Below are 27,994 nucleotides of genomic sequence, written 5' to 3' on the forward strand. Positions count from 1 at the left end.
TATGTTTTGGAGTAGAAAGCAATTGTTTAGCTAAGCAAAACAATGTGGAGGTGTCAGTTTAAATAACTCTCGTCATTAAGAAGCTGCCATTTCCAAAACTTTTCCCACACTCAGAAAATCTGCAACCTGAAAAATAAACTATCACTGTCATAGAAGTAAAGTTTATACACAGCATTTATAATGAAGTTTATTATAAAATATATTTTAAAAGAGGCGATAATAAAAGCTATGAACAGAAAATGTAGTTTTGGGTGATGAGAACACACCAGCAGTTCATTTAGAGAAGAGATTAACTTTTTAAAGCCTGAGTTAAAACTCAAAAATATAATGTATCCATGGGAGAATTACCTTCAGAAACCTTTTCCATTTACTTATACTTTATTAATTAAACTGTAAAACCGCCTCACAGGGTCATTTAATTTGTCAAATTAAACCCTTGTAGTTTCCAGGTGAAATCATATCTTACTCACAGTACTAAAATTAACAGCATTAATTTAAGCTGTCCTTCATCCCAACTCTAAATTAACTGAAATATTTCTTTTTTTTAATTTTTTTTTGGCCAAAGCTTAAACTCCTAAATTGGAAGAGAAGTAAAACTGAGGCTGCATTGCCAGTCATGCTGTTGTTTCCCTTTAAAACGTTTAGTAGGAATAAGATTAATTGAGGTATTCTCCTCTTAGCATGCTAGTCGTAATGGTGGCTTAAACACATGACCTGTGACATCCAAAGTAAGATTAAATTTACTTATGAATGAGACGTTAATCTTTCATAATCTCTTTGGCTTTAAACCTGAAGCTTAGGGTCAAACTGGTCATTTATGCCTCCTGTGACTTATTTTGAAGTTGGTAGCTAACAGCAGCTCCCGCCCCACGGTTACCAACGGCAACAGAAAAAGGGAGCTGTCAGTTACTGGTTGCTATGGTGACCACCAACTGTCAAGAGCAGCACAGCAGAGCTTATATACCAGTCAGGAGAAAAAACTTTTTGACTAAACAAAATGAATTTGAAGAATAACTAAACCAATTTTGACTATAATACTGCTAAAATAAAACTCTGTTTTATTTTCAGTGGATGATAAATAGTGAACAACTAAAAAAAACCTGCAGTTTATGTTGGGATCTGGATTATGCTACAGAAATGAAAGCCATTGCAACTCTCCTTAAAATAAATACTCTATTTTTGTACTTTTATCTTAATTACTTCTTGCCAATTCAATAAAAAAATTATTTAACATTCTCTTTGTATAAACTATAACTTTTTAACTGCTTTCTTGTGCTCCTTCTGTTTTTCCCATTAAAATTTATGCATCAAATTGTTCCTAAAACATAAACACTGTCATCAGTTCTTATGCAATTATTACTCTGAATGAAGTTTCACGCTCACAATAATGTTAAAGTAACTTCTATTATGAGTGATAAGAATGTACAATGCATTAATGGAGGGATCTACTCCTTTCTGCTTATTCACTCCTTCCTGGCTGTCGTTGCCTGGACTGAGAGCGATGTCGTCCTCCAGATGGCAGAAGATTAAAAGGCACGTGGGAGGGATTTCTCACAATACTGATGGCTTTCTTTCTGCTCATTGTCGCTGTTGGGCAGAAATCTCATAGCTCCAATTTTAGTCATTTTTATTTTTAGAGAATGAAGTCTGCTGATCACCCTTCACTTCTCTGCATGGTTGTGTTGATTGTCATAGTCAAGAAACAGTCTGGAGACTAAACTATGTGATTTTTGTATTTCCTCAAAAAATACATGTTTTAAGATAAAGCGTTTCTATTCAATAGCATCGATGCTGGTTGTTAAACTTGGGGGAACCTTTTTGCCAACATCCTCTTCAGAGTTTTCATGTTATTTCAGCTATAGCAATATTTTCTCTGCTGAGTCTTTTTTGCCATGTATTGAGTGCTATCTGTTACCACAATAAATAAATTAATATTATCCCTGGTAAATGTGTGTTAATATAAGTTTGTATTAATCCAGAAAAATCATCTCTCCCTGAAAAAGAAAAATCCAACCATTTAATTTGAGTTCTCTGGGGCTTTCGATGCTCATAGCGTCACCGATTCTCCTCCATACTTCACAAAATATTCACATTGTGTGTCATACCACAACTACATTGGGTGAGTTTGCAAAGGCTATGTCCACAATATCTCCGCCACATTGTGTGAAGATGAATACATCCGCATAAGAACGCAGGCGATCATCGTTTTAAACATGCCAGACCCATAGAGGGCAGTGTAGTGCAAAGCTAAAACCTCAACCAATCAGAATCCTGCAAAACAATCACAACTTCCTGTTAGGAATCAAATATGGCACTAGGAGGCTCATTCATGTAGGTTGAACTACTTTTAAGTAGTCTATTAGAATATAAAGGTAATGAAGCACAATAAATTATGTCAAAGCAAGTATTCACACACAAACACAAATATGTTTTCTACATTTTTTAGAGTTGGGTTAAGGTTGTGTATTTTATTTTCATATATATGCAGCTCTGGAAAGAATTAAGAGATCACTTCAAAATGACCAGTTTCTCTGATTTAACTTTTTATAGTTATATGTCTGAGTAAAACGAACATATTGTTCTTTTATTCTATGAACTACTGACAACGTGTCTCTGAAATCCCAAGCAAAAATTTAGTATTTATTAGCAGAAAATGAGAAATGGTCAAAAATAACGAAAAAGATGCAGAGCTTTCAGACTCAGGAAGAGTTCAGGAATCAATATTTGGTGGGATAATCATGAGGCTTTCACTCAGAGTGCTGGGCTCTTAGTTTTTTCCAAATCTGTATATCTTTAGCACTTGTTGATTTAATCTAACCCTCCTTTCTGTTAAGACAGGCATAAAACACAGCAGAGACTTACAGTGAAAACCTTTATTAAGTGTTTGCAGTCTTAAAGGAATCTCTTTAGTTGCTCTAATGTACTGATTTATCAATATCTACAGAATATTTATTTACACAATAACATATGCATGAGTGAGGCTGGGACAGGCTTCAAAAGTTCAAATCGACTTGAGTTCAGATGTCAGCCGCGCCTGTCGCTCCACCGCATTACCCTGTACGTCCCAACGAAACAAACAGAGCCAGGCCGTTAAAGAAAGACCCACCTAGAGACAAAGACAGATATAAGATACACAAGAGGACGGCTAACTGCGTGTGAGGTTGGCAAACTATTACACTCATAACACACTGACAGCGATGCTGTGTGTACGTGCATGCTCTCATCAAACACACACATACAGTCAAACTCGTTCAGCAGCTAGAAGTCCTGCAGCTGGCAGTTCAGATAGCCGCCATCACAGTGTAGATACACTAACAACAAAATATTAACGCCCCTCTCAAACATGAGCACTGTGCAAAGTTGGGTAGTAAATAGGGTGTAGAACAGGTTCAGTTAAAATCCTTATAGATCATTTTTAAATATTCTCTGTACACACTTTGTAATTCTAGTTGTCTGTCGTATGATAATATCACTACAAAACAGTTTTCAATATCTTTTTCAGGGAAATGAAGTAGCATATGAGAGAGAGAGTAAAGTAAAACCTTAACTTTGTTTAACCTAAACACTACAGATTAATCCGATATAATTGTGTTTTTTTTTTCTTCTTCTTCTTTTCACAAATAAAACATAATACTCATTCTGACGGTGACACACACATTTTGGTGTTAACATAGGTTAATACTTGTAATTACATTTGTGTACAGACTGGTGTGAGAGTTGGAACATGTGTGGTTATGCAGAAAGAGCTTCAATGTCTCAGGTACTTGGATAAAGGATATTCCAAATGCAAATGCTGTTCCTCTCCACAGAATAACAGTCTCTGCCCTTGCCATGGTCTGTGCATTGGTGTGCAAGGGTTAGGTCCTTAGATGATGAACGGTGCCCTGGGCTCCGTCTAAGTGCTGGAAACCATGAAGGGGAGCAGGGTGGATGAACGTCAAAGGTAGGTTACAGTGGTGAACAGGAAGGCTGTCTAGTTCCATTGTTTTCCAATTCACCGTTGCCTCTGTCTACTTTCCTGAAAAAGGTTGTTGAACGACTGGTACTGAAGAGGAACGGACAGTCGGAACGAAGCGAACCTGCAGGAAAAAAAGAGAAAGATGTGTGTTGACTCAACAGTAGCTCTGTTTCCATTGACCAAATAATTACAAAAATTACAATTTTGAAAATAAATGTGCTTGACGAAAATATGGCAATTAAAAAAAAATTTAGTTTTTTTTTGTGTATTTTGCAAACTTAACTGGTAACACTTTTTCTCATTTTGCGTCACACAGGTCATGTGATCAACAACTGGATGTTACTACTGGCAGAGAATACAAAGAAGATGACAGGAAGTACAAGGATGCTGACGCTTATTTTAATTACATTTCACTGCAAAAACACAAAATCTTATTTTTAGTCTAATTCCTAGTGCAAATATTGTGTTACACTTTAAATAAGTCCAAACTCATTTATAAGTATCTCTTCAGCAGGATGCTCCATTGGCAGATAAATTTACTTATAATAAGACAATTTCCCGATGTTAGAAGTGAAATAATCTTCCTAAGGAACAAATACTTTTTCCACCAATATCAAGGAATTATTTACTTAAAATAAGCTCCTATATGCTGCTGATAAGTTACCTTTAAGTCAGTTTTGTCTTAATTCAAGCTCAATAAGATATTTACACTAGAAACTAGATATAAAAAAAATTGGGGGAAGTTTAAAGCAGAAATAGGTTATAAACAAAATTCCAAGTTGAACATCTCTCTGCACAAATGCAAATTTTCACTGTTCAGAGTAACAACAGCCAGCAGCACGATGATGAGTTGCAGCTGCAATTAAGATCCAATCAAGAATTTGGGTCAAGAACGTGTGAAAAACATCAACCCACTGAGCTGAATACAAATACAAAGCACATTAAAGAGTTTTATTTTTAATGGGTCCTTTCCATGAACTACATAAAATGTAGTTTGTGTTTGTACTGTTAAAAATGTGAAAAGTGTTGCAAGGTCTATATAATTCACTGTCAGAAATGCACAAATCTGTCTGTCATAAAGTAAGACACTAAATATCTGGGTTTTTAGAAAAGTGCAGGGGAACTAAAATGTATTATTATTATTGTAGCTCAGAATTTTGTGCCACATATGAATGAGAATTAAATGGATGTTGTTGTAAATCTTGCTTTCATTGAACTAAAAAACTATTTTAGATGCTCAATAGACCATTTATATGGATGTAAATAATTTTAATATGTTCTCCTTAAACTTACCTAAACATCAATTAGGCGTTTCCTCCTTCTGTGAAAAAGCAGAAAAAAAGAGAAAATTAGAGCAACACAAATACTGTCTCCCATTAATAAAATAATAAAATAATTTATAAATATATTTTCACCCTTTGGTTTGTACCATAAAGTACCTATTTTTCATTTAATTTAACCAAATCTGATTATTTTTTTCTTCAAAATCGCTGAATTTTCGCATTTTCCCACTCAAATGGTTGGAAGCGAAGCCGGTGAGGCAGCAGTGAGCTGAGCCTCACCAGGGATTGTGCAACCTCTCGCTAACTGCACCGGTTGCCATTCTATGAGAGCATGCTCCTCCTGTCTGTACGTCGCCAATAAAATGGTTAAAAACATGTATGAACTTATTTTCCATAATTTAGCTTATGTATTTAATGTACTGTGTTTTTATTGTCACCAACTGTGTGTGTATCGTGTTTTGTGTGCTGAGGAGCGATCAGAAACGGCAGAGAACAGATTCGAGGTGAGGCAGGCAGTTCTCTTGCCTCATCGCTGGTGGCGCTCATGAACCCAGACATTGTGACTCCACAACTGCAGAGTAAGAGACAGTAACAGCGAGCTAGCCATACAGTAGCTGCGCTGATACAGAGAGCGAGAAAGAAGTGGTTTTGAGTTGTACTTTAACGGTTTCTCCTTTCCTGTTAAGCACACCACAAAATTAATATCTACATGTCTAAGTTTGATTGAGATAACGGAATTATTCTGCGGCGGCAGCGCGGCTAAGCATCACGTTAAAGAATAGTCTTTTTGCCCTCCAGCATTGTACGCATGCGCAAAATTTCCTTATGTAAACAATAGCATGCAAGGGGTCTAGATTTGTAAATCCGATTATAATTAAATCGGTACCTCACCAGCTATGAACGTCATCGCACGTCACTGCTCCCAATTAACAAGAGTTTAGTTCTGGTTCACACGAATATTTACTATACATATTTAATATTTAACCTGGGATCAGATGGTTCCTTTCCAATGTAGAAAAACCCAAACTATTCTTCCCAAACTCATACTAAGCAATTAAACTATTAGTGATTTCCCTGCATTTAGTCACACTGATAGTCGTTCAGCAAATTCAAAGAGAAAATTCACTTATTATGACTATTAATTTGACCAAAGTTGGCTTGTGTGCTTCCTGTAATTACATTTACATGCTACTTTTAAGCTTTTCTAAATTAAGCTGTACTTTTTTAGTATTGCTTCGTGGCCCATAAAAACAAAAGAAGCGCCATATATTTTATGGTTTAGCTCTAATTGCTAATGTTATGGCCACTCTTGTATCACAAAATTTCCAGAAAACAAAAATGCCAGAGTAGTCCCTCAGGAGGTGGTTTTCGACTCACTCAAAACAATAAAAAGCACTCGCGGAGACTTTTCCTGTTTCCAAAAGAGTTTCTTTTACTTATAAAAATAGCAAAAAATTATCTCCGAGTTGACTTCAAATAAAACGTTAATTTGCAGTACAAAAACCATTTCACTCCTCACTCCTTCACCAAACCATCAGATCAGCCCCAGCAGCTGCTTCTGCTTGTTAATCACTGCCGGAGGCTGACTGACGAGGAGGAGGGTCTAAGCAAAACAGATAAATAAATAAATACATAAATAAATGTACAACAATAGATCTACCATTCGCATGGCTTTAAATCTGTGGAAATTAATAATTTAGTAAAAAATAAATTAATCTATTTCTTAATAGGCTCCAACAGCTAAACTCCTTCATGTTTTATTGCTTCTTTAATTGGTGTCTACTTTCTATTTTCAGTCTGGTGAAAACCACTTGGGTTTTCATAAATCAAAAGACTAAACTTAAAGCAAATCTTAATGCATGAATTGAAATATTCCTGCTTCCTCTGAGTATAAACTATAAAACATTTAGTTGTGTCTACTATCTTCTACTCTTTAAGTCAAATAAATGTATCCAGTTTTAGGTTTTGAACCTAAATGTGAGTTAGTGAAAGATAAACTTACAGCAGTAAGTTGTGTTAACTTTTTATTTTAGTCAAACCTCCAAGAGTTGAATAAACTGAGTTCTTAGGTTTGCACTTAAAAAACTGAAAGAAGCCGCCCTTTGTTACCCTGATTATTCACTTTCGGTCCTGAAATGTGCTTTAAATGCAGGCGGTAAACTTAGCTCTAAATCTGCTTGCAGCATTTAATCTGAACACAGTTTGAAGATCAGTTCTCCTTCTTAGATTTTGTCTTCAACAACAGAAGCCAAACGTTTTCCTAACACTAGATTTGATATTCCTAAAAGAGATAAAGCATCAAATTTCATCAGATCAGTCGTGCATATTCGTACCCTTGCTCTCAGCCAGCAGCTCCTCCGTCATGAGTCCGTCCTGCCGGTTCCCCAGGACGAAGGCCAGGAAGGAGAGGATGAGCGCGTCCAGGATGCCCATGATTGCCAAGATGTAGGCCCAGCGCACTGAACAAGCTCCCAGGCTGTATTTGTCCGTCTGCTCTCCGCACATCCGTCGCACTTCATCGCTATCCCAGCCATCAGGATAGATCATACAACCCAGCACCAGACAGACACCTAACAGAGAGAAGACAGAGCGAATACAGAAGTTAGAGCTGCAGTATGTAACCTTTAAAAATATCTTTCTACAAAATTATTGAAACCAGCAGCCCCTGCAGCTGTATAGCTGTGCGTACCTTGAGAGTTTTCTATAAGTAAAAAAGAAGTTACTGGATTTTTTTTATTGTCTAACCCTTTTTACTATTAACAAAATGTAGTAAATTCTGTGGAGGTGGTCACATGTCTGTCTTAACGTAAATGGTCAGTTCACTTTTGTTTATTTCGCAGCTTGGCGCTAAAACAAATAAGCTGAGTTTGAATCCTCTCATAGTTCAAAGAGGAGTTGTGTGATCCCTGCTTGAACTTTTTACCGTGTGCGGTTCTGTGTCACCGGTTTATGAGCTTTTTTTTGTGATTTCACAAACTGAGGAGCTGACGGATCACCCAGTTGGCCGACCGTGACATCTGCTGCGCTCATCCTGAGCATGCGCTAAGACTGCGGCTTAATCAGTTAAATAGTAGAAATTAAGCAAACGTTGTTGCTCCACATTCTCCTCCTCTGGACGTCTGATACACCACCTGAACCAGGGAACCTCAACCTCCACACCATGGATCACACAGGTAGGCTTTGCTTTCCTGTCTTTATTATTTAGTATATTTTGTAAAAAAAAAACAACATAAAAACAAAACAAAAAAAAACCCCAAAGTGGATTAGGTTAGTTTAGATTAGATTAGATTAGTTTTTGTGGACCATGTGCTTTATGTGCATATGGCCTGTGTGGTGATTTTCTTTGCGACATGCACATGATGCGTGTGATGTCTTGGGGATGAGATTGTGCAGTGATAATATTAGTTCCCTCCTATAATATCCTGCAGGTGCCTCTGGTTGAAACTGTCACTACGTTGAGACAGTCTGATATGACACAGATAATTTGTGAAAAGAAAATTAAGCTCCTCTGTGTCTCTCAATGCCAACTGGAAACACCCAATCAAAGCCAGAAGGCGGGGCTTAGTGGTGTCAATCACAATCTTGTGGCTGTGCTCATTCCAACCCCTTTTCTCTCTGCTGAGCTGCAGCTTCTTCCTGATGTGGTGAATGCTAGACCAGCTAGCATGGACACCAATGAAGGCGGATAAACCATTTTCCTGGAACAGTAAATTGTTTCTCCGCCTTTAACACAGCAGTGAATAGTTCAAGTTCAAGGTCAAGTTTATTTTATAGCACATTTCAGCAACAAGGCAGTTCAAAGAGCTTTGCATCATAAAAACACAAAAATACAAAGTCATGAAACACATATTCAACAACATTTTGTCTAGTGGCATTATTACATATCAAAATATTTATTACTGTGACATTTATCATGTTTTAAAAGCAACTCTAGGCAGCTGGGTTTTGAGTCTGGATTTAAAGGAAGTCAGTGTTTCAGCTGTTTGGCAGTTTTCAGGAAGTTTGTTCCAGATTTGTAGGATGATTGACAACGCTACGTCCCCCCTCCTGGCTCTGATTGTTGTTTTTTTTCCATCAGCAGTGGGGCATTTCTTCAGACAGCAAGGTCTTTTCACAGATCAAAAAAACAACATTTTTTGACATCCTGCATCTTTAAATTCCAGTGTAATAATTGATTTTATGGCTAATATCCAGAGAAGAAGGACTAACTGAGGTGTTGTGGAAATTGTCTTCTGGTGTAATCTCCTTGCAGCCTCTCCTTTGCTTGCATGGTGTTGCAATTATCCTGCTGATTTTCATCCCGGCCTTTTGCCAGTCAGGCGGAAAAGCAGACAGTCAACACCAAAATAGAGCTGAGGAGAGTCATGGAGCGAGTGACGGTGTCTGAAACCCATGAAAGCGTTGATTTTGTTGCATTAGGTCGAATTTGTAACCTGGACCACGTCTCTTGAAATCATACAGCTTTCAGCTTTCTCTGAAGTGTAAAGACTCTCAAATGTTCATTTAAAATGAGTTTTCTTTCTGAGGTGAAGCTGCAACAGCAGAAATTCAAGAGCCTGCGCTGGTCTCTGTTAGTTTTGGCCCGAAGGGTAAAATTCCTCTCATCTTTAATTTGAATGCGGATCTCCTTTGAGGCGGTGCTGCTGTACATGTACACTCAGGAGCTGAGTGTACATTTATCCTGAGTGCAGTCTACATAAATAATAAAATCATCTATTTTTTATCTCCCTAAACACTTTTTAGCGTTTCATCTCTTGATGATGTGTTTGTTGTAGTTTGCCACCTGCCACACAAACTTAAAAGGGAATATTCATATATTTCTCACAAATCCTTCGAAGCACAGAGACACTGCAGTTTGTTAGTTATTCTGCAGCCCCAATACTCCTGACCTACATCAATTATTAAGAGATATATCCGTGTGAGAAAGTGAGCAGTGCAGGAATTATAGAGCCGTATCTTTGCTCCAGATTATGCAGCATACCTTAGAAACAGTGGGAATCGTCTGTTGTAGACGTTACTTCCTTATCCCTCCGGTTTTTGTTGTCATTACTAATTCATACTGACAAGGAAATCCAAAGAGCAAAAACTACTCAACCAGCAAACCACTGAAAACTCAGACGCCACAGAGGACGAACTCTTAGGAATGAATAACTGTACTCTACTCACATGACAACCTTCTATCTTTTAGCAGATAGCATAGCTTGGGGTGAATGCTAGGCTAGTTAGCATGGCCACTGATGATAAACGGTTTAATATTTATTTTGTGCACTTCTCCAAATTGTGTTTAATAATTAATTCTGGGAATAAAGACCCCAAAAAACACATTTTGTTTCTGGTTTGATTTTAATTTCACCAGCTCACACCTGATGTCTTTTCAAGCTAGTTCAAACCTCTTCCCTCTTACGCAACAAAACATTGGTGTCAAACTCTGGGTTGCCGCAGCCACATTAGTGCTGCTCTACAAGTTCAGCTTTTATGAATGAACGGAGTTCACTTGGCTTGTAGCAGGCAGCAGCGCCAGATTACACAACAAACCCATTTCACACAGGGGAGACTTAAACGTGGCCCTGACAGGCAGCGATACGGCCTCACAAGCACCTGAGTCACTCATCTCCACCAGAGCGTAAGATGTTGTAGGATCACTGTCTGTCAAATGCGCCTCAGGATTCGGCTTCAAAGCGAACGTCACTGCGTCGCGTGCGTTTAAATCCAAAAGAGGACTGCTGTTTCTGAAGCAGGCTCTCTTCTTTCTTCTTCTGGTTACACACACTGAAATGCACTGAACTGCTGTTTACATAACAATCTATCAGTTTTGTTGAGCATTTGGTTTCATTGCTTTGTGATTGAGGGACAGTGGGAGGAAATGAAGAAGATGAGAGGAAAGTCTGCTTCTGTGCTCTCTCATGCTTTCTTTTTCTATCTTTTTCTACATTCTCCAATGCCATCATGAATATTACATGGAGGCTCAGGTGGAGTGAGTAGAGCTACAGAGCTGTGAAGCAGGTGAGAGACTGTTACAGAAAATTTGGTTTTTAGCCTTATTTCATTTCATTTTTGATGGAACTGATGATACTGTTGACCATTTATTTACTGATTAATCTGCTGTGTTTTTGTATTTCTGTAAACAGAAATAATGTTTAGATGTTTCCGCAGCTGTGATAGCAGAAGAGACCTGAGGATGTCTTGGGTAAAATGCTTAACCTGGCAGTTGTCTTAAAGGACTGCCGTGAGGAATATAGCAGAGAAAGCTGTTTTAGCCTCATCGTAGGTTACAGCCCTTTGGCTGTTTATGTTCCTCTTTCTGTTTCCATTATCTTGCTTGAACTAAAAACATCACATCTTTCTGCAGCACGTTGGCTTCGCTACTCATCTGTTTTGTTAGACATGCCAAACATTACAGCTAAACGCTGTACTGTGTTGAATCCAGCCACACTGCAGAGCCACATGACACTTGAATTCACTCTGAAGCACCTTGACAGAAAACCATCAGCCCTAGGGACATTTTGAAAACATTTTATGGGAGCAGGCATGCGTATCAATGTCATGACCGACTTTCATACCAATAGAGCAATTTTTGCAGCCATGAGAGCGATTTCAAAATTACTTTGGGGTAAAAAATTCACTCCGTTTCTCACTCTACGTTTCGGCAGTTGGAAATTTTGCTCGTTTTTCGCTTTACATCGCCGTCGTAACTCTGATCCCCAATAAAAATAATAGCTCGGATACCATGATCGAGCCGCACGTTTTGATACCTTTTTTGTGGGTGGGCACGCAGCCGTACGAGCCGCATTAAAGGTGACAGAAGAATAATAAAGACATAAATAAAGAGACATTCTATTGGGTGTAGAACAATAGGTGCCTGCCATGCATTACGTAGGGAAGAGGCAGTCACTGCTCCTCCCTACGTAATGCTAATGGCATGCCCCAATAACAGGAAGAGAACATGTTTTGGTGACACCGTGTACCAGGAATGCACTAATCCTCAATCACTCAACACCAAAAAGGTAGACCCAGTTCACGAGATGAAGTCTTGCATAACAAAACATTTCCTTTTCCTTTATTTTATTTAACCAGGTAAACCCCGTTGAGATCGGATCTCACTTCCAAGAGGGACCTGGACAGAAATCTGCAATACACAGCCACCTGATTACAAAATAAAATTAATTAATGCATATGCACAATAATAAAACAGTATAAAATAATTTAAAAACAGTGACACTATTTCACTAAATACATCAGAGCTTTAGCCTACCCAATTGAATTTACTATATTCACATTACTAGAACTTTCCTACAGTTTATAATTTTACAGCCTAAAACTTGTAAATGTATTTTATTCATGTTTTAGAGTTACACAACAAAGAGCAGTGCAAAACTGGGAAGAGAAAGGAAAATGGTTCACTTTTAACTTTTTATTTTTTTATTAAAAATGTAAATGTCAAATGTTTGGTATGCATTTGCATCTAGCCTCCTTTTCTCCAAGATCCCTGAAATACAAAATTTGGGCACCCAGTTCGCTTCAGATTTCATATAATAGGCCAGTTTGAATCAAAGTCCCAAATTATGTGATAATCTGTGCGTGTCCAGAGAGTATATAACGTTTAACCTGTCATCTGCTGACGTAAACTTATCGGTTTTTCCATTAAATCTTAGGCTCACCGCTATTGGCTGAGCGCATGGCTCCCTGCTCTGTGATTGGTTTCTTATTCAGCTGCTCCTTTCTGATTGGCTGAGGACATGGAGGGGAAAACGTCCGACAGAGTGGAATCGAAAAACGCAGCAGTCTGAGAGTTTTAAATGTTTACAACAATGAAAATGACGAGAAAACAAGCTACTTTTTAAATAAACCATCTGCGCCTGAAGTCACAGAAGCAGCTTAGAAGAACTTGCCATTTTGACAGCCGAAACCATCGACAATGAGATTGATATCATCGTTACCCTGGTAAGTAGAAGTGGCTAGCAATACAAAATAGCTGAAGCTAGCTCAGTCAGCAACCGATTGTCATCGCTCAGTTAAGGTATTTTCAGTAACATTTAATTTAATTTAACAGAGACAAATGCTCACCACATACAGTATTAAATGCTGAACTGCAGATTAATCTCTTCTCAGAAACAGCAGCACACCTGACAGAAAGCAGCTGTCAGTCAGAGCTAAAATAAGCTAGCAACTGACTGCATAATCCTGCTCTTTACCTTTACCCCTCCCATTCTCAGGAGAGATGGGGCAGATCGGGCAGGGAGAGTGAGGAGACTGATTATGAGGTAAGACGAGCCAGAGAGTGTGTGTTATGTGTGTGTTGGATACAGTTTGTGAGGATTTGGTCTGAGCCATCGTTCAGTCCTGTGTGCAGACACCATCCTAACACCATACTAACGTCATCGCCGCCATATGCTGGAGCCTCTTGGCAGACCTGCTCTCCATCGCTCCATTTCTTCTTTTCTTCAGCCAGAGACTCATTTTACCAAAATGGACCAGGAGAGGCACAGGAAGTCATTTCTGCCTGGAGCCATTAGACTTAACACTAATGTTTTAACTCAGGAAGAGTTCAGAAATCAATATTTGGTGGAATAACCACAAGGTTTTTAATTGGGTTCAGAGCAGTGGGCTCTTATTTTTTTTTTCCAGAGCTGTATTTATTTTATAAACTTTATTTCTTATGGTTATATTTATATTATTAATATTTAACTCCGTAGATGGAGTAGCTTGTCAACGAATAAGTAATTTCCCTTTGGGGGTGGATAAAGTATATTCTATTCTATTCCCACACACACCTGCCTTGTTGAGTCTTTTCCATTTCCTGGGAACAGTGGGATGAAGCAGTTGGAGAAAAAAAGAAGTAAAATGAAAAAAAAGCTTGCTGGCACACTGGCAGCTTATATAAGGCAGGGCAGCTGAGGTACGCAGCGCGCTGCAGGCAAGTCTGACGGCGCACCAGCAGATGGCACAGGATGACGTGATGACTCTGGATTTGTCACAAACACAATTCCTCATTTTCCAGAAGAGGCCAATAAATCCCAGAGTCACACATCCTCCGGTGGTCTCTACGGGTGCGTGGATCCCCGGTGACCTCCACAGCAGCAGCAAAATTGGATTTGTGTGTCTGGTTTGCCAACACAAACCACAAACATCCCTGTAATCTGTTTTGCTGTAACGCCGTCAATGCAGCTGCGTGTCTGATTGTGGCTCGTTACGGACGGAGCTGCGTGTTGGATGGAAATAAACACTTTGTCAGCCTTTTCTTTCATCGGTCACACATCCAGAGCGAGAATGGGAATCACAGTTTTACCAAACACATTTATTATTATTATTATTATTATTGTGATTCTCTTTGTTTTCTCCTTGTATTTAAAAAGCTGTGACCAACAAGATTTAGTGTGGAGTCTTTCTCAACAGGGCTGTGTAATAAACCCACATTAGACACTGAAAAAACTCAAAATCTGAAGTATCTTTGGTCTTGTTTCTAGTGCAAACATGTTTACATATTTAATATTTATTTAACTTCCTTTGGGATCAATAAAGTATTTTAGAACTTGAATAAGATAAAACTAATTCACAAAAAACATTTTGGCATATGAGCTTGTTCTTAGTAAATAATAGCTAGTACCACTGGAATATTATTTACTTTTGTTATAATTAAAATAATCTGCAGATAATTCCTAATATTTAGCAATACATTTATTATTATTATTATTATAATATTTAGCAATATTAGGAATTATTTTCTTACAACAAGCTTGTATATTTTGATGAAAAGTTATTTGTAAGTTAGTTTTGTCAGAAACTAGACTAAATACTTGGTGGGTTTGTGTTTTTGCAGTGTGCTAGAGGAATTTACGAGAGTAAAACAAAAAAATGTTTTTAAATAAAAGGTAAGAAAACTTCCCAAACTAGTCTTGGTCCCATGTGTTATTATAATCGCCCCTCTTGTTAAATTATGATTTTCCAATTTTTTCATTTCAGTTTCATTAGCGACACTCAGACCTGATTACGAAGAATCTATAAATCAATGGAACAGAACCTGTCTGACAACATGAAGTAGGCTACAAGATCTCAACAACAATCAAAAAACAAATTCAAAAACGGATGAGGAACGAGTCGTTGACATTTCTCACAACGTGCTACAAAATCAAAAGATAAAATGCAGTCATTTCATTATTTACAAATAAAAATAAAGTGGGGATTCTTGTCGGTGGTCGACCCGACAAATGTCATCCAAAGTTGTTACGCTCATTGTTCATGATTAAATATTAATACTGAGGAAAAATGGCGCCAATGACAAAAAATAGCAGAGCTGACCAAAAAAGAGCACTTTGCCAAAAAACAATTAGTTTATCCAGAAAAGAACGTCATGCTGACAGTAAACACGGCGGTTCTGTGCTCGTTTAACACCTCGGCCTCTTGCTGTTACTAACAAACCATAAATTCTGCAGAAAATCCTGAATAAAAACGTCCGACCTTAAGCTGAAGTTCATTCGGGTTATAAAGTGGGAAAATATTCCAAGGCACACCGATGCGTCCACTTCCAAATGTGACAAGAGTTAAAATAGAAAAGAAGGTTTTGGCATGGCCTAGTCAAATCAAGTGTGATGCACTGACATTAAACAAGTAGCTTAAATACCCTCTAGCTGGGCTTATTTTTTGTTTTCTTTTTACAAAAGGACATGATGGTTTAAAAAGTTTCCCCCCTCCTTCGATGAATGTATTTTTTCTTTTAGGACTGACTTTGGGATAAACTAAGGTTGTGTTTGTAAAATATTAAAATGTGTTTGATGGTCTGAAACATTTGAGTTTGAAAAAAAAAAAAAAGTGAAATCTCTGGTGGGCGGATGTCTTTTCAAAGCACCTTTGGGCTTTTCTCACCATGATGGACAGAATTTGAAATGTTTTCTAAACTCCCAGAGTGGCAGCTTTGAGGCTGTGATGAGGTCGTTTCAGGGGAAAATCGGAGCAAACATCCTGCTGGTTGCGTTGAGCGTTTATCCCAGTGGGGTTTCGTATGAATATCCAAACGAGTGTTTGCCTCAGTTTCATAATCAGTCTGAAAATCCTGCAGGTTTTATATTAATATCATGTATTTTAAGACAACAGAAGGTAGGGGAGTCAAATAAGTGTAAAAAATAAAACAATATTCATTGCTTTAATTAAAACAGCCTAAAAATTAGGCTTGTGATTTGGGTGACCCATCAGCCCTGTAGAGATTTGTGTCATCTTTTCATCTGCATGTCTGTTTCCAGAGAAAGCTCCAGGCGGAGGGAGGCATGCAGGCGCGGTGTGACGGCTCAGCTGGGCGCCTGACGTGACTCACACCGCTGAGGCTGGATGCAGGAGCCTCAGGCAGAACCGGGGGGCCGTGCAGCAGTTCTCTCCTGCCGTGACTCGCCCTGTGCACAGAGCGAGTCTCTACGAGTTTCTGTCTCCATGCAGCAGGCGCAGAGGTCAGTGAGCGGCCGGCGGACAGGCCAAACCCTCTGCAGCAAATCCTGTTCGGTGAGGGCTGCTGTAGCTACACAAAGGAGGAGTGGATTTCTGCAAAATTTTTCAAAAGAAATAAAATAAAATCTGACCTCCAAAAGTCAAAAATTTGCTGGAAAATAAAAAGAGAGATTTTGAGATTAAACTCAGAAAATTTCCAGAAAAAAAAAACATGGGAAAACCTTATAGATTTTTATATTAATCTCAGAAATTTTCGAGAAAAATACAAGGAAATTTCTGGGCTCCAAACGTCAAACGTTTGGGAGGAAAAAAATGAGAAATTCTTAGATTATTCTCAGAAAATTTCAAGAAAAAAAGTGGAAGTTTCTGACCTTTCAAAGTCAAAAATCTGCTAGAAAAAAAACAATCAGAAAAATTTAGCTTAATCTCAGACATTTTTTAGAAAAAAAAAACTAGGAATGTTTCAGAAGTTGAGAAATTTCTGACTTTCTGAAAAAAATTTGTTTTGACTTTTTTTTATTTGCAAATGTTTGACTTCTACAGCTCAGAATTGTCATTGTTTTTTCTAGAAAATAAAAAAAAATTCTCGCTAATTTTTGAATTCCAGAGCTCTAAAAATGTCCCAATTTTTTCTACAATATTTCTGAAATTAGTCTCCAAATTTCTTAGTTTTTGGCAGGTATTTACTCCCTCCTTTTCGTGTATCTGCCATAGTACCGGTTTTGATGTATACTGCGATGTGAATTGGGCAGAAAGTATCTGTTAAGTAAAACACGGTCAGTAATTTAACATGCAGCTTGAGATCAATGTAAACTGTATTTTATTTCATTTTCATAGTCTTTTTTTCATTTAATGCCCCTCAGATTTTAGTAATCACAAACAAATGATGTAGAAACTCAACAAACCTGGACAGGAATATTCTCCTCTCACTACAGATCCTTTGAAACACAGTTTATTAGTTAAAGTGAGTAGATGCCCATAAAATATTGCTAATAACAATCTCACATAAAATTCTGTTTTCACCACCAAACAAGATTTTCTTTTTCTGCTCCTGAAATGGATTCAACGCTGAAGCTTTCCTGACTCAAACTTCCCCTCCAGTTTTTCCGTTCTGTGAGCTTTACAGGCAAACGATGAGACAGATTACATCCATCGTTCTCACAGTTAAGTCCCTCTTTACACTCAATAATTAAGACTTCTCAGAGGCTGCAGTGATGACCGGATACGCTGAGAGATGGCCTGAGACGGAGACAATAATATGCCCTAATCACTTGTAGATTAATGGGGCAATTAAGAGTGTATTATGCATGCAGTGAGAATAAATGAGGTGTGAAAATGTGTCGTAAAGTTGCACAAGCCTTATGAGGGGGACAGCGAACAAAGAAACGTCTCCATGATGAGAGCTTTGAGAAGAGATACTCTAATAGCAATGAGAGACAATTAGCTTGAAAATGTGTCAAACTTTCGGCGAGTAGGGACTGAATATGTTTGAAGACAGCTGGACACCAATTTAAGACGGTTCTAAAAATGAAATTAACGTGAAAGTGTCAAAAAGGCAGCTGAAAGTAGAGCAAGAGAAACTTTTAAAAGTGACTCTGACAGTCTCCCCTGGAAGAAGAAGAGCGTGTTTTTGAGATGAGCTGTCTCCAGTCCAAGTCTATTTCTGCTCCAGCGACTGGCAAACACTTGATGGTTTGCTGGAGGGAAGCAGGAAGCTTCCAGGCATCCTTTTATATTCCACTCAATAAAAACTTCTGTGCTGTTTTTTTTTTTTTTTTGCCCAACAAGCACATCATGCCTGGAACTTACCTTTTAACTCAATTCACAGGCTTTATTTCATCAAATCCTCTCTGTTCTCCTCAAAAAACAGGTGGAAGTTTTGCACATTATGCTCCCATAGAAGTGTGTTGCTTTTTTCAGTGTTACCCTGAAGGCAGCAGGAAGTGCTCTGATTCAATATGGCGCAGCGTCGCGGCCCAAAGCGACTCAAAGAAAGTCTAACAAAGGACAGTACTGCAATAGAACGATACTTTGTTTCTGTCACTGCAAAAACACAAAAATCTAGAACAAAATTGTGTATTTTGGAGTTTCTAGAAATTTTCTGTTTTCTTTTTTTTTTTCATGCAGATTTTTTACTTTTGGAGCTCAGAAACGTCCTTTTTCTTCTCCTGAAATGGATTCAACATTGATGCTAGTCTGACTCAAACTTCTCAGAAATTTTCTAGAAAAAACAAGGAAATTTCTGGGCTCACAAAGTCAAAAATTTGACAGAAAAAAAAACTCAGAAATTTTTATATTAACCCCAGAAAATTTAAAGAAAAATACATGGAAATTTCTGAACTCCAGAAGTAGAAAATTTGCTAAAAGCTTCATGAATTTTGAGACCAATCTCAGAAACTTTCTAGAAAAAACAAGGAAATTTCTGGGCTCCAGAAGTCAAAAATTTGAGAGAAAAAGACCTCAGAAATGTTTAGATTAATCTGAGCCGGTAGTCGGACTCAAACTTCCCCTTCAGTTTCTTCGTTCTGTGAGCTTGGCAGTTAAACGACGAGGGTGTAGATCGACACTGATTACATTCATCTTTCTCAGTTAAATCCGTCTTTACACTCTATAATTAAGACTTCTCAGACGATACGCTGAAACATGGACCCCAGGAAGTAATGCAAGGCTGTCGATGTGCTACTAATTGATCAAATTCGTCCTTTAAGGTGACAAAATCTCTGCAGCTGAAGCCGACATGGCGGGTTCAGGTTAAAGCAGAGTTGCAGGGGGCACAGTGGGGGAGGGGTTCGCTGTAAAACCGCAACGAGTGAAGCAGGAGAGAGTCGGGGTGGAGCAAAGCGCTTATGTAACGGCTCCAGATGCAGCTGAACCTCCACAGAGGATAAAAACCGCCGAGGCGCGCGGCGATCAAAGAGACCTTTGAGTTCTCGCTGATAATAGACGCTGGAGCAGCGATGCTGAACCCAGCTGCATTCTGGGCCAAATCTAAAGTCGAAAATGCTCTTAAAGGGCCGGTTGTGCCACAATGTAGTAATAAAACCCATTAAATTGCTTTAAAAAAAATCAGCATTCAAAAAGTGTTTCTTAAAATAAAATAATATTAAACATCTTTTCTCACTGATCAGTCCATCCAGCATTTGGTGGTTTTTCTGTAATGAAAAATCACAGGTTTTGTGGTGCTAATTTTGAAATATTTGTAAGGAATTTGTACAATATTTACACTAATCTCTGATGTTAAATGTGACTTTTTATTAATCGTCGTTTCACAGATATAACTTGAGGTGACGTAAGGCTGCGGCAGCAGTCACTGGAGTCAGTGTTTTTGACCAATTTTGAGAAAAAAATATCAATAAAATCAGAAAAAATGTGGGGATCTGTTGATTTTGTGTAAATTTTGCATGAACTTGTGAAAAACTAGAAGGACTTATTGATGTACTTTGGAGTCTAGAGGGCCACATAAAGAGCTATGGCGGGCCAGATTTGGCCCCCGAGCCTCCAGTTTGACACACTGTCAGGTTAGGGCCATGCAGTTTTATTTTACCACTGAAATATAAACCAACATTAAAATGCAAGATATCCACACAGAAACTGTAAATATCAGTTCAAACGTCATGCTTGGAGCTGGAAAACATTTTAAAGCTTTTTTAAAACTTTCAGAAGCAAAATGGCTTCATAATCCATGATCAGATTTAAATATGAATTCCTGTAGCTGTTAGTTTATTTACATGCTTCAGATACTAACACTTTTAATCCAGTTCGTAGTAAACATGACCACAAACGTGCAGATTTTGGTAGTAAACATTCAGCTTCTGTGCACCATGAATCTGGAACAAACCTCTGGAAAAGTGCAAAACAGCCGAAACACCGAGTTCCTCTAAATCAAGACTAAAGTCCCACCTGCTTACAGTCGCTTTGGAACCGTAATAAGTAAAACATTAGCCAACATTTTGATGTGAAACGGCTGAAAATGAAATGGTTTAATTGACTGCATGATTTTGTATTTTTGTTTTTATTTAAACTGCCTGTTGCTGAAATAACTTTGATTGATTAAACTTGGCTAAATAAAACAGGAGTTTTTATCCTGGCCTTGTTGCTGAGAATAAACACAGAAAAATGGAAAAAAATGCAAAGAAAATCTGCAGGTGTTATATTTATAAAATGATTAAAAATGCTCTTTTTCTACAGAAATTCTTTGCTGTCTTAAAATATGTTTTGTTTCCAGTTATGCAAGTAAAAAGAAAACCCTGAGAAACTGTTGAATTTAAAAAGAATAAAAGAATTACATTTTATGGTGCTGTGCCTGTAAGTTTTGGTTTTGAATCCCACAGAAATATATTTCTTTTTGGTGGGTTTTCTTTTTGTTTTCTTCGGTCAAACAGTTTGTTTTTGTTTCAGTTGATTAAATCAGAATAACACTTTGTCCTCACTGCTAAAACAGAAAATCTTACCAAATATTTCTGACTGGTTTCTAGGGTGAAGTACATTTGAATTAAAACAAAAAAATATCTTAGAAATAACTTTTCATCAAGATAACAGATTTATTTTAAGTTAAAAACTGCTTAGTACTGATGAAAAAGTGCTAGCTCCTACGGCAGATTATTCCACTTATAACATGGGAAAATGTTTTGTTTATAATTGAGATAATCTGCATTTTTAAATTAATAGTAAGGAATTATTTACTGAAAACAAACTCTTATCCTGATGAAAAGTTACTTGTAGGTTAGTTTTGTTTTATTTGAAATTTGCTCTAGAAAAAAAGACAAAAAAAAACCATTTTGTATTTAGTATTTTTCCAGTGCTCCACTTCTTTTTAAACGCCTTCTTCCATGGAGGTCGTCGTTGTGCAGTGGATGATAGATAACAGTTGTCCTGGTGACGGAGCCTTTCGTCAGAGCTGTTGTGCTTCAGTTTAACAGTTTCTCTATTTAAAATGTGAGACGAATAACCAAACCCTGGTTGTAACGACGACTGAGGAGCCATGAAGGACAAATGACGGCTCTGCAAGGATCACTTCGTCACAAAAAACCTTGAATATGAACATCTACAGAGTCAGGTTGTTCCATCAAAGCAGCGTCAGACTTTGCATTTCAATAAAAAAAAAATAAGTCCTGTTTAATTTCTACACCGTTGTGGCGTTTTCTTCAAAGATGCCTGCAACCTGATGAATAAACCGACCTCTCTGTAAGTCGGACCTTCGTGTTTGCCTCAGTAATCTGCTCTACACAGAACCGCCTCATCTCGGTAAAACTGAAGCGGCTCAGACACGTTAAAGCCGTTTTCAGAGAAAACCTCTCAACAGAGCTGATGACGCTAACAAGGTGGCAGGAAAGGAGAGATGAAGTGTACACTGTAAAACACTCGAAGGTGGTTCAACTTGAAAATGAAAGTCAAGCGAAGAAGAAACTCTGACACCCCCAAATAAAATCTTACGTCATTAGAAGTCACTTCATTTCTAAAATGCCAGTCAGGAGCAGAGCTGTTTAAAGCAGTTAGGTTATGGTTGCATGAGGAAACAGTGATGCATGGATGAGAAAGAAGTTTTAATTTGTAAATGAAGAACATATGTAGGTAATGGAGCAGAAATGGAGCTTTAATTGTTACTGAAAAAATACAAAATCTCACATGAAGTTTGTTTCATGCAGATCAGGCTACAATCAAAGCAACCAGGCAGAAAGTGCCTCCCATACAAAATCTTACTACAAAGGAAAACCTCATACTTTATTTATACTGGAGTAAGACTTTAAAAGCCCCGCAGCGGCCGCTGTGTACACGTATGAAACGTAGTGGTGATTAAAAATGGCCTCAAAATATTCTTTATCTGGTCTGCAGGTTTCAAAATGACTTCGGTTCAAAGATGGGAGAAAAGATGAACACACACTGCACAGATTTAAGAACAGAAAACAAGAGGTGAAAAGAGATGAGGTGAAAAGATGGAAGGACTGAGAGAAAAGTCTTAGTTTGCTCAGCTCAGCAGAAAATGCACAGTCACATCTCCATGCCATGAACCTGCAGACGCTCAGAATTAGCTCTAAAAGACGAATCTGGCTCCGTCCAGGGCATTATGGATGCATCATAGATCTGTGCACTCAGCTCCAGCTGTCATGTAGACGCTGTGAGACTTCTAACAAGTCCTGGACGCTGGCCACTTTATTAAATATTCAGCAAAAAACTCTTCCAAGGAAAAGGAAGGAAATATGTGCCAGTTCTGCAATTGCAACTGCAATTCTTAGCACGTTTGACATCAGGTAAAAAACCACTGCATCAACGATAACTTGATAAATATTCAAACCCTTTTTATTTTTGAAATTTTGTCACATTAGAGTGACAAATTTAAGTCTCTATACAGCTACAGTTAGCGCTGCTAGTCTTCATCTTTTCTCATCTCAGTATTAACTCAGCTTAACCCCAGCTAATACTGGGGTTAAGCTGTAAAGCCAGTGTTAGCTGGTGTTAGTAGTGTTAGCTTTAGAGCTAGCACTAGCTTTAAACCTAGTGTTTAAAGCTAGTGCTAGCTTAACTTTAAACTTTGTCCTGAATTTTATTTAGACGTGTTGGAGTAAATAAAAGTGCTAATCCCACTTTTCAGATTTTCATTCGTTAAGAAAATTGAGAACCAAATGTCTGTTATATTCTGGCTCTATGCAACAAAATCACAACAAAATGCAGTTTGTAGTTAAAATATGGATGCATCTAATTAACAAATGCCTGGTTAAAACATCTCAACATTTCCATGTACTGCCAGAATATAAAAGCGATGCATCGTCTTCTCTCACGTCTAACGGTATATAATATAAAATGATAAATTTGCAAACCTTTTTAAAATCATTTGGTTTTAAATAACCTTGTTAGTTGTTAGCATGCTAGCTCAAAGCTGCAGCATCAATCCCTCTGCATGTGCGTCTGTGGAGTGACCCGTGATGATGCTCGCAGGAGCAGAAGGAAAGATTGATGCCATGTAGCAGAGAGCAGTGCCCTGAATACTGACTGTGTCATTAATGTCCTCCAAGCCTTCCAGCAGCAGCAGCACGGCAGAAAACAAGCGGAGGCTGACCCTCTGTCACTTTTTATTTCAGATCCGTTCAGAGCCACGAGCTTTGACGTACACTGCGCTCCGAAAATCCTTCAAGGTGACAAACTGTGAAAGGACACAAAAACAAATTCGTCTTTCCTTTGCGCTCTTCTTGGCAGGCTGACGTGCCGTTTATCACCGTCACGCTGATGGTGTGTGGATGTTGATGAGCCACCTGTCCTCCCTGTGGGCCACTCAGGAAAGGTGTGAGTTTAAACATCAGCTAAGTGATAATGTTTGACAGCGCTAATAAGCCAGGCCTCCCTGTGTCAGACTGCCATGACCAGCACCTCTTCTCTTAGCTTTCTCTCTCATGTCCTTGCAGTGAAACCAGCAGTGGCCTCATTAGAGAAGCTTATTGCCTTAATTCAGCCCAACACAACAACTCAAGATGGAGCTGTTACAAAATAACTGCACTGTAAAACATTTACAGCTGGTTTAACCTGACAATCAAAGTCCACCTGCTGCCTGGAAAATGCAATTTAAGTCACAAGAAAATTGTTTTGGTGTAAACTCAGAAATTAAAGTTCATAAAGTTGATTTAATAACAAAAGACAAGTTGTCTAAAACATTGTTTTTTAACTTCATTAATCTTGAATTGTGAGTTTTAGCTAAAAATCTGCCCTCACCCAGTTAAAGAGCCACATTTTTTTTATTATTTTACTCACAATATCAAGTTAAAATAAATACTGATTTTACTTTAGAATAATTTAAATTCTTGTTTGAACTAAATTTCTGATCTGATGATGAATTTTATTAAACATCTCAATGAATTCAGCTCAGAAACATTTAGTGTGATCAGGACATTATCCTCAAGCTTTGCTGACTGAGAATTGCATTAAAATGAACATTTGCCTTAATAAAACACCAGAGTCAGATCAACGTAACGCACTTCCACCTCAGGAGACAGAAACATGCCGCTAAGCATTCTGGGAAATAGTTCCCACTTTTTCTTCTTTCAGTTTTTTAAGTGCAAACCTAAAAACTCAAAACTTTGCTGCTGCTACTGCTGAGAGGACTTATGCTTGGCAAAGCCTGGACTCTTCAGATGAAATGATGACTTTCACCCACAGTCACAACAAACGACAAAATGCTGCAGCTCAACCGTCGACCTTTACTCGGATTTGTTCTTAAAACCACAAAAAGAAATTACACATTTGATTGCATGAACTCAGAAGGAAATCTGGTCATTGTAACATTGGCTCAGACTGGGTTAGATGCATCCTGTGTGTTATGTAAGCAACTCAAAATGGGACAATGATGCAGTTTTAGTTGTATTCATAGAGCTAAATGGTATTTAGTAGAAAGTTTGCAACATAAGAAGAAGATTTTTCTGTGATAAAGTCCTTCTGTAGTGAAACTCTGAGGTCCAAACAATATTTAGTATTTATGCTGAGTATAAATTATACTCAAATTATGCAGCGTATAGTTACTTGGTGTGTAATTTAGTGTATAAATTAAACTGAACCAAGTGATGTCCACCTGCTTTTATTTAGGAATATCAAAATAAAGTTGTTTTTGTTTTTTTCTTTTCAAAAACTAAAATGTTTTGGACACAATTCATGATCTACTGTTGAAAATTGGCGTCTAAAAAAAGAACAGCGGAGTCAGAAACTAACTCAGATACAGAGCAAGACGTCTAAAACATTTCAACACCACAGACCGAACTACCGCGATTCAATTATTCATCTGCTTTTCAATCACTTTTAATGTAAATCAGTGTATTTTATTTGTCATACATAATTGTTTAAACAATTATATTTTCTTAGTGTAAGCATTGATCAGAGTTATATTAAGAATATTGTCCAATATAAAGATTTATTTTTGAATTTTAAGGCTTTGATGGATCAAATTTATATGAAAATCATTTATCCAACCAGACATTTTCTATTCCTCACTGCTTATTTCCTGCAGGGCTTCTGGCACTTATTTCCATCAGTCAACGAGCAAAACATGAGAACAACACTAGTAACTAAAGAAATGAAGCTGAAATGCATGTTTTCTTATCTGGAGGAGGAAGCTGGAGAAAACATGCAAACTCTATAAAAATGGACTTTGGACAGGATTTGAATCCTGGACCTTTGTGCTGCGAGGCAACAATAGTCACAACTGCATCCCTGCAGCGCAACAAGGTATAAAACAATCAAATACGTAAAAATACAGACATACTCTTCAGATGAAAACACAATGAACCATAAGAAAGAAAAGGTCAATAATATGCAACAAGTTCTCAGAGATGGAAAAAGGGAGGATTTCTTAGTTTTGATTAATTTAATGAGCAGGAAGTGAAAACATCTGAAATAAATTTATAATTAGACTGATCAGAACTGATTAAGGGAAAATCAGCCAATTCCGCTCTACAACTACATTTTAAGACAATATTTTACTTATTTCCAATTGTTGTACTCCAATAATAGGTTAATATGATCAGCTTATAGATAAATAAATGCGTATTTCATGAGGGTTTAAAATAGGGGTGAACGGATTATTTATCAGCGCAGATTTACTTAATTTGGGGAAATTAAAGGTTACATGTGAAGTCAGTTTTATCCAATAAAATTTTCTACCTCAGCAAAGGCCTAAAACTCGGTTATATTCTGATGATCAGAAATCGACGTTTGGCTGAAACATCGGTCCACCATATTGGCAGTTAACTGTTGCCAACTCAGCAACTTTTGTGTGTGTGTGTGTGTGTGTGTGTGTGTGTGTGTGTGTGTGTGTGTGCTATTTTAGCCACATTTCAGACAAAAAAATCGGCTAAAACCGGAACCGGCTTTTTAGAGGTCGGTCAGAAAACTCCAATTGGTGCACCCGTAGTTAAAAGACTTTCTCAAAACCAATCAAAAATAATAAAAACAGACCGACTGAGCCTTAAACCAGTTTGATTTTTAATTTAAAGCACGGTGAGGTTTGCGGACCTACCTGATGCTGCTTGCATCCAGCCGCAGATTTTGTACACGGTGGAGGTGCTGAGGAGGAAGAAGAGGCTGAAGCAGCCGATGCAGGTGACCACCAACATCATGGACATTCCAATGAAGAAGGAGGCGGCCTTGAACGCACTGGAGGGGATGGCGGAGAACTCGGTGAAGCTGCCCTGGCAGTCCAGGTCCCGGGAGTGTCCGTCCCCGACGCAATAGTGAAACAGGCCGAAGTAGCCAGCCTGCGGGGTGTCCACGCCATCCCCGATCCAATAGGGCTGCGAGAAGATGGTCACGTTAACGATGCCGAACAGGATCGTGAAAATGGCCCACAGGAGTCCGATGACACGCGAGTTGCGGACGTAATTGGTCTGGTACAGTTTCGCGGCTTCTGCAGACGGTAGCATTGATGCGGCAGATCCAGGTATCATCTTATGCAGAGCCGAAAATGAAATGCGGGCTGCGATCCGTCCGTGCACCAAGGAGGGGATCGGACATTGATGTCGAAAGACGCTTTTCTCCGGGCTTCCTCCTCTTACAGAATCATAGTTAAAACAACACGCCGGATCGGACGATCTGTGCCTGTGCAGCTGCAACACATCTGTCAGACGGGATCAGGCTCATGACGTCGCATCCCCCCCTCCAAAAAAACAACACACACAAAAAAAATAAAAATCAGGCAGTGGTCAAAGTGAGGAGAGCTCGAATCCTGGATGAGACTCTGACAACTCAAACCGACTCGCTCGCTCGCAGCTCATCGCTGCCGCATTTCGGTGCCCTTGGAAAAATCCAACGCAGAAAGACGCGTTTTCACATCAACCTCAGCTGCAGGCAACACCTAAAAATCAGCAGCTTGTTGGGAGGAAATGTCTCCAAACGGGACCGCGTTCACGCAAGCTCACGCATCAAATCATCCCACCGCGAATTACGCATTCAGATATCACGCCTGCCTCTCTCTCTCTCTCTCTGGTCGTGAAGCGTAAATATATTCTTCACAGCAGCATCGCTGGGCTCCCGGTGATGCTGCGAGTCACAGAGGGAGGGGCGCGCGCGCAGACGGTGGACGCGCGCGCGTGCGGTGACACACACCTTCTGGAGATCGCTGCGTCAACATCCAGCGAACTGACGACACATCGGTGCCAAACGCATCAGCACATGCGCGTCTGCGTCCGTTTCAGCTGGATGACAATCCCCCAGCAGCCGTAATGCCGGGGCAGCACGAGGTTATGCAACAGTTCATGAAACTGACAACTGCCTGCGAAACATGCAAAGATTAAATCCTCAGATTTGGTTTTCGTTCCCTGCTAAATGCTAGACGAAAATAAAAATA

General features: G+C 38.5%; 1 protein-coding gene and 1 long non-coding RNA gene across 4 annotated transcripts; one reads left to right on the top strand and one right to left on the bottom strand.

Moving 5' to 3' along the window:
• Window positions 1-2,858: 2,858 nt before the first annotated feature.
• Window positions 2,859-27,994, bottom strand: LOC106938323 (lipoma HMGIC fusion partner-like 3 protein). The gene is made up of 4 exons (XM_015020303.1): window positions 26,669-27,994; window positions 7,575-7,811; window positions 5,252-5,279; window positions 2,859-4,079 (listed from the first exon to the last, which is right to left on the bottom strand). The coding sequence occupies exons 1-3, from the start codon at window positions 27,093-27,095 to the stop codon at window positions 5,263-5,265; spliced, it is 681 nt and encodes a 226-aa protein (XP_014875789.1). The 5' UTR covers window positions 27,096-27,994; the 3' UTR covers window positions 2,859-4,079; window positions 5,252-5,262.
• On the top strand, window positions 12,715-24,212 carry LOC106938324 (uncharacterized). Of its 3 annotated transcripts, none has more exons than XR_001422598.1 (3): window positions 12,715-13,182; window positions 16,476-16,676; window positions 23,866-24,212. It is a non-coding gene; the product is annotated as an uncharacterized LOC106938324 (long non-coding RNA). The 3 variants fall into 3 exon arrangements; XR_001422597.1 differs by lacking the exon at window positions 23,866-24,212 and adding an exon at window positions 13,455-13,502 and having other exon boundaries at window positions 16,476-16,814; XR_001422596.1 differs by lacking the exon at window positions 23,866-24,212 and having other exon boundaries at window positions 16,476-16,814.

Source organism: Poecilia latipinna, unplaced genomic scaffold (genome assembly GCF_001443285.1).
Source record: "Poecilia latipinna isolate Pla-1442-1.1 unplaced genomic scaffold, P_latipinna-1.0 Scaffold2564, whole genome shotgun sequence".
Lineage (NCBI taxonomy): Eukaryota > Metazoa > Chordata > Actinopteri > Cyprinodontiformes > Poeciliidae > Poecilia > Poecilia latipinna.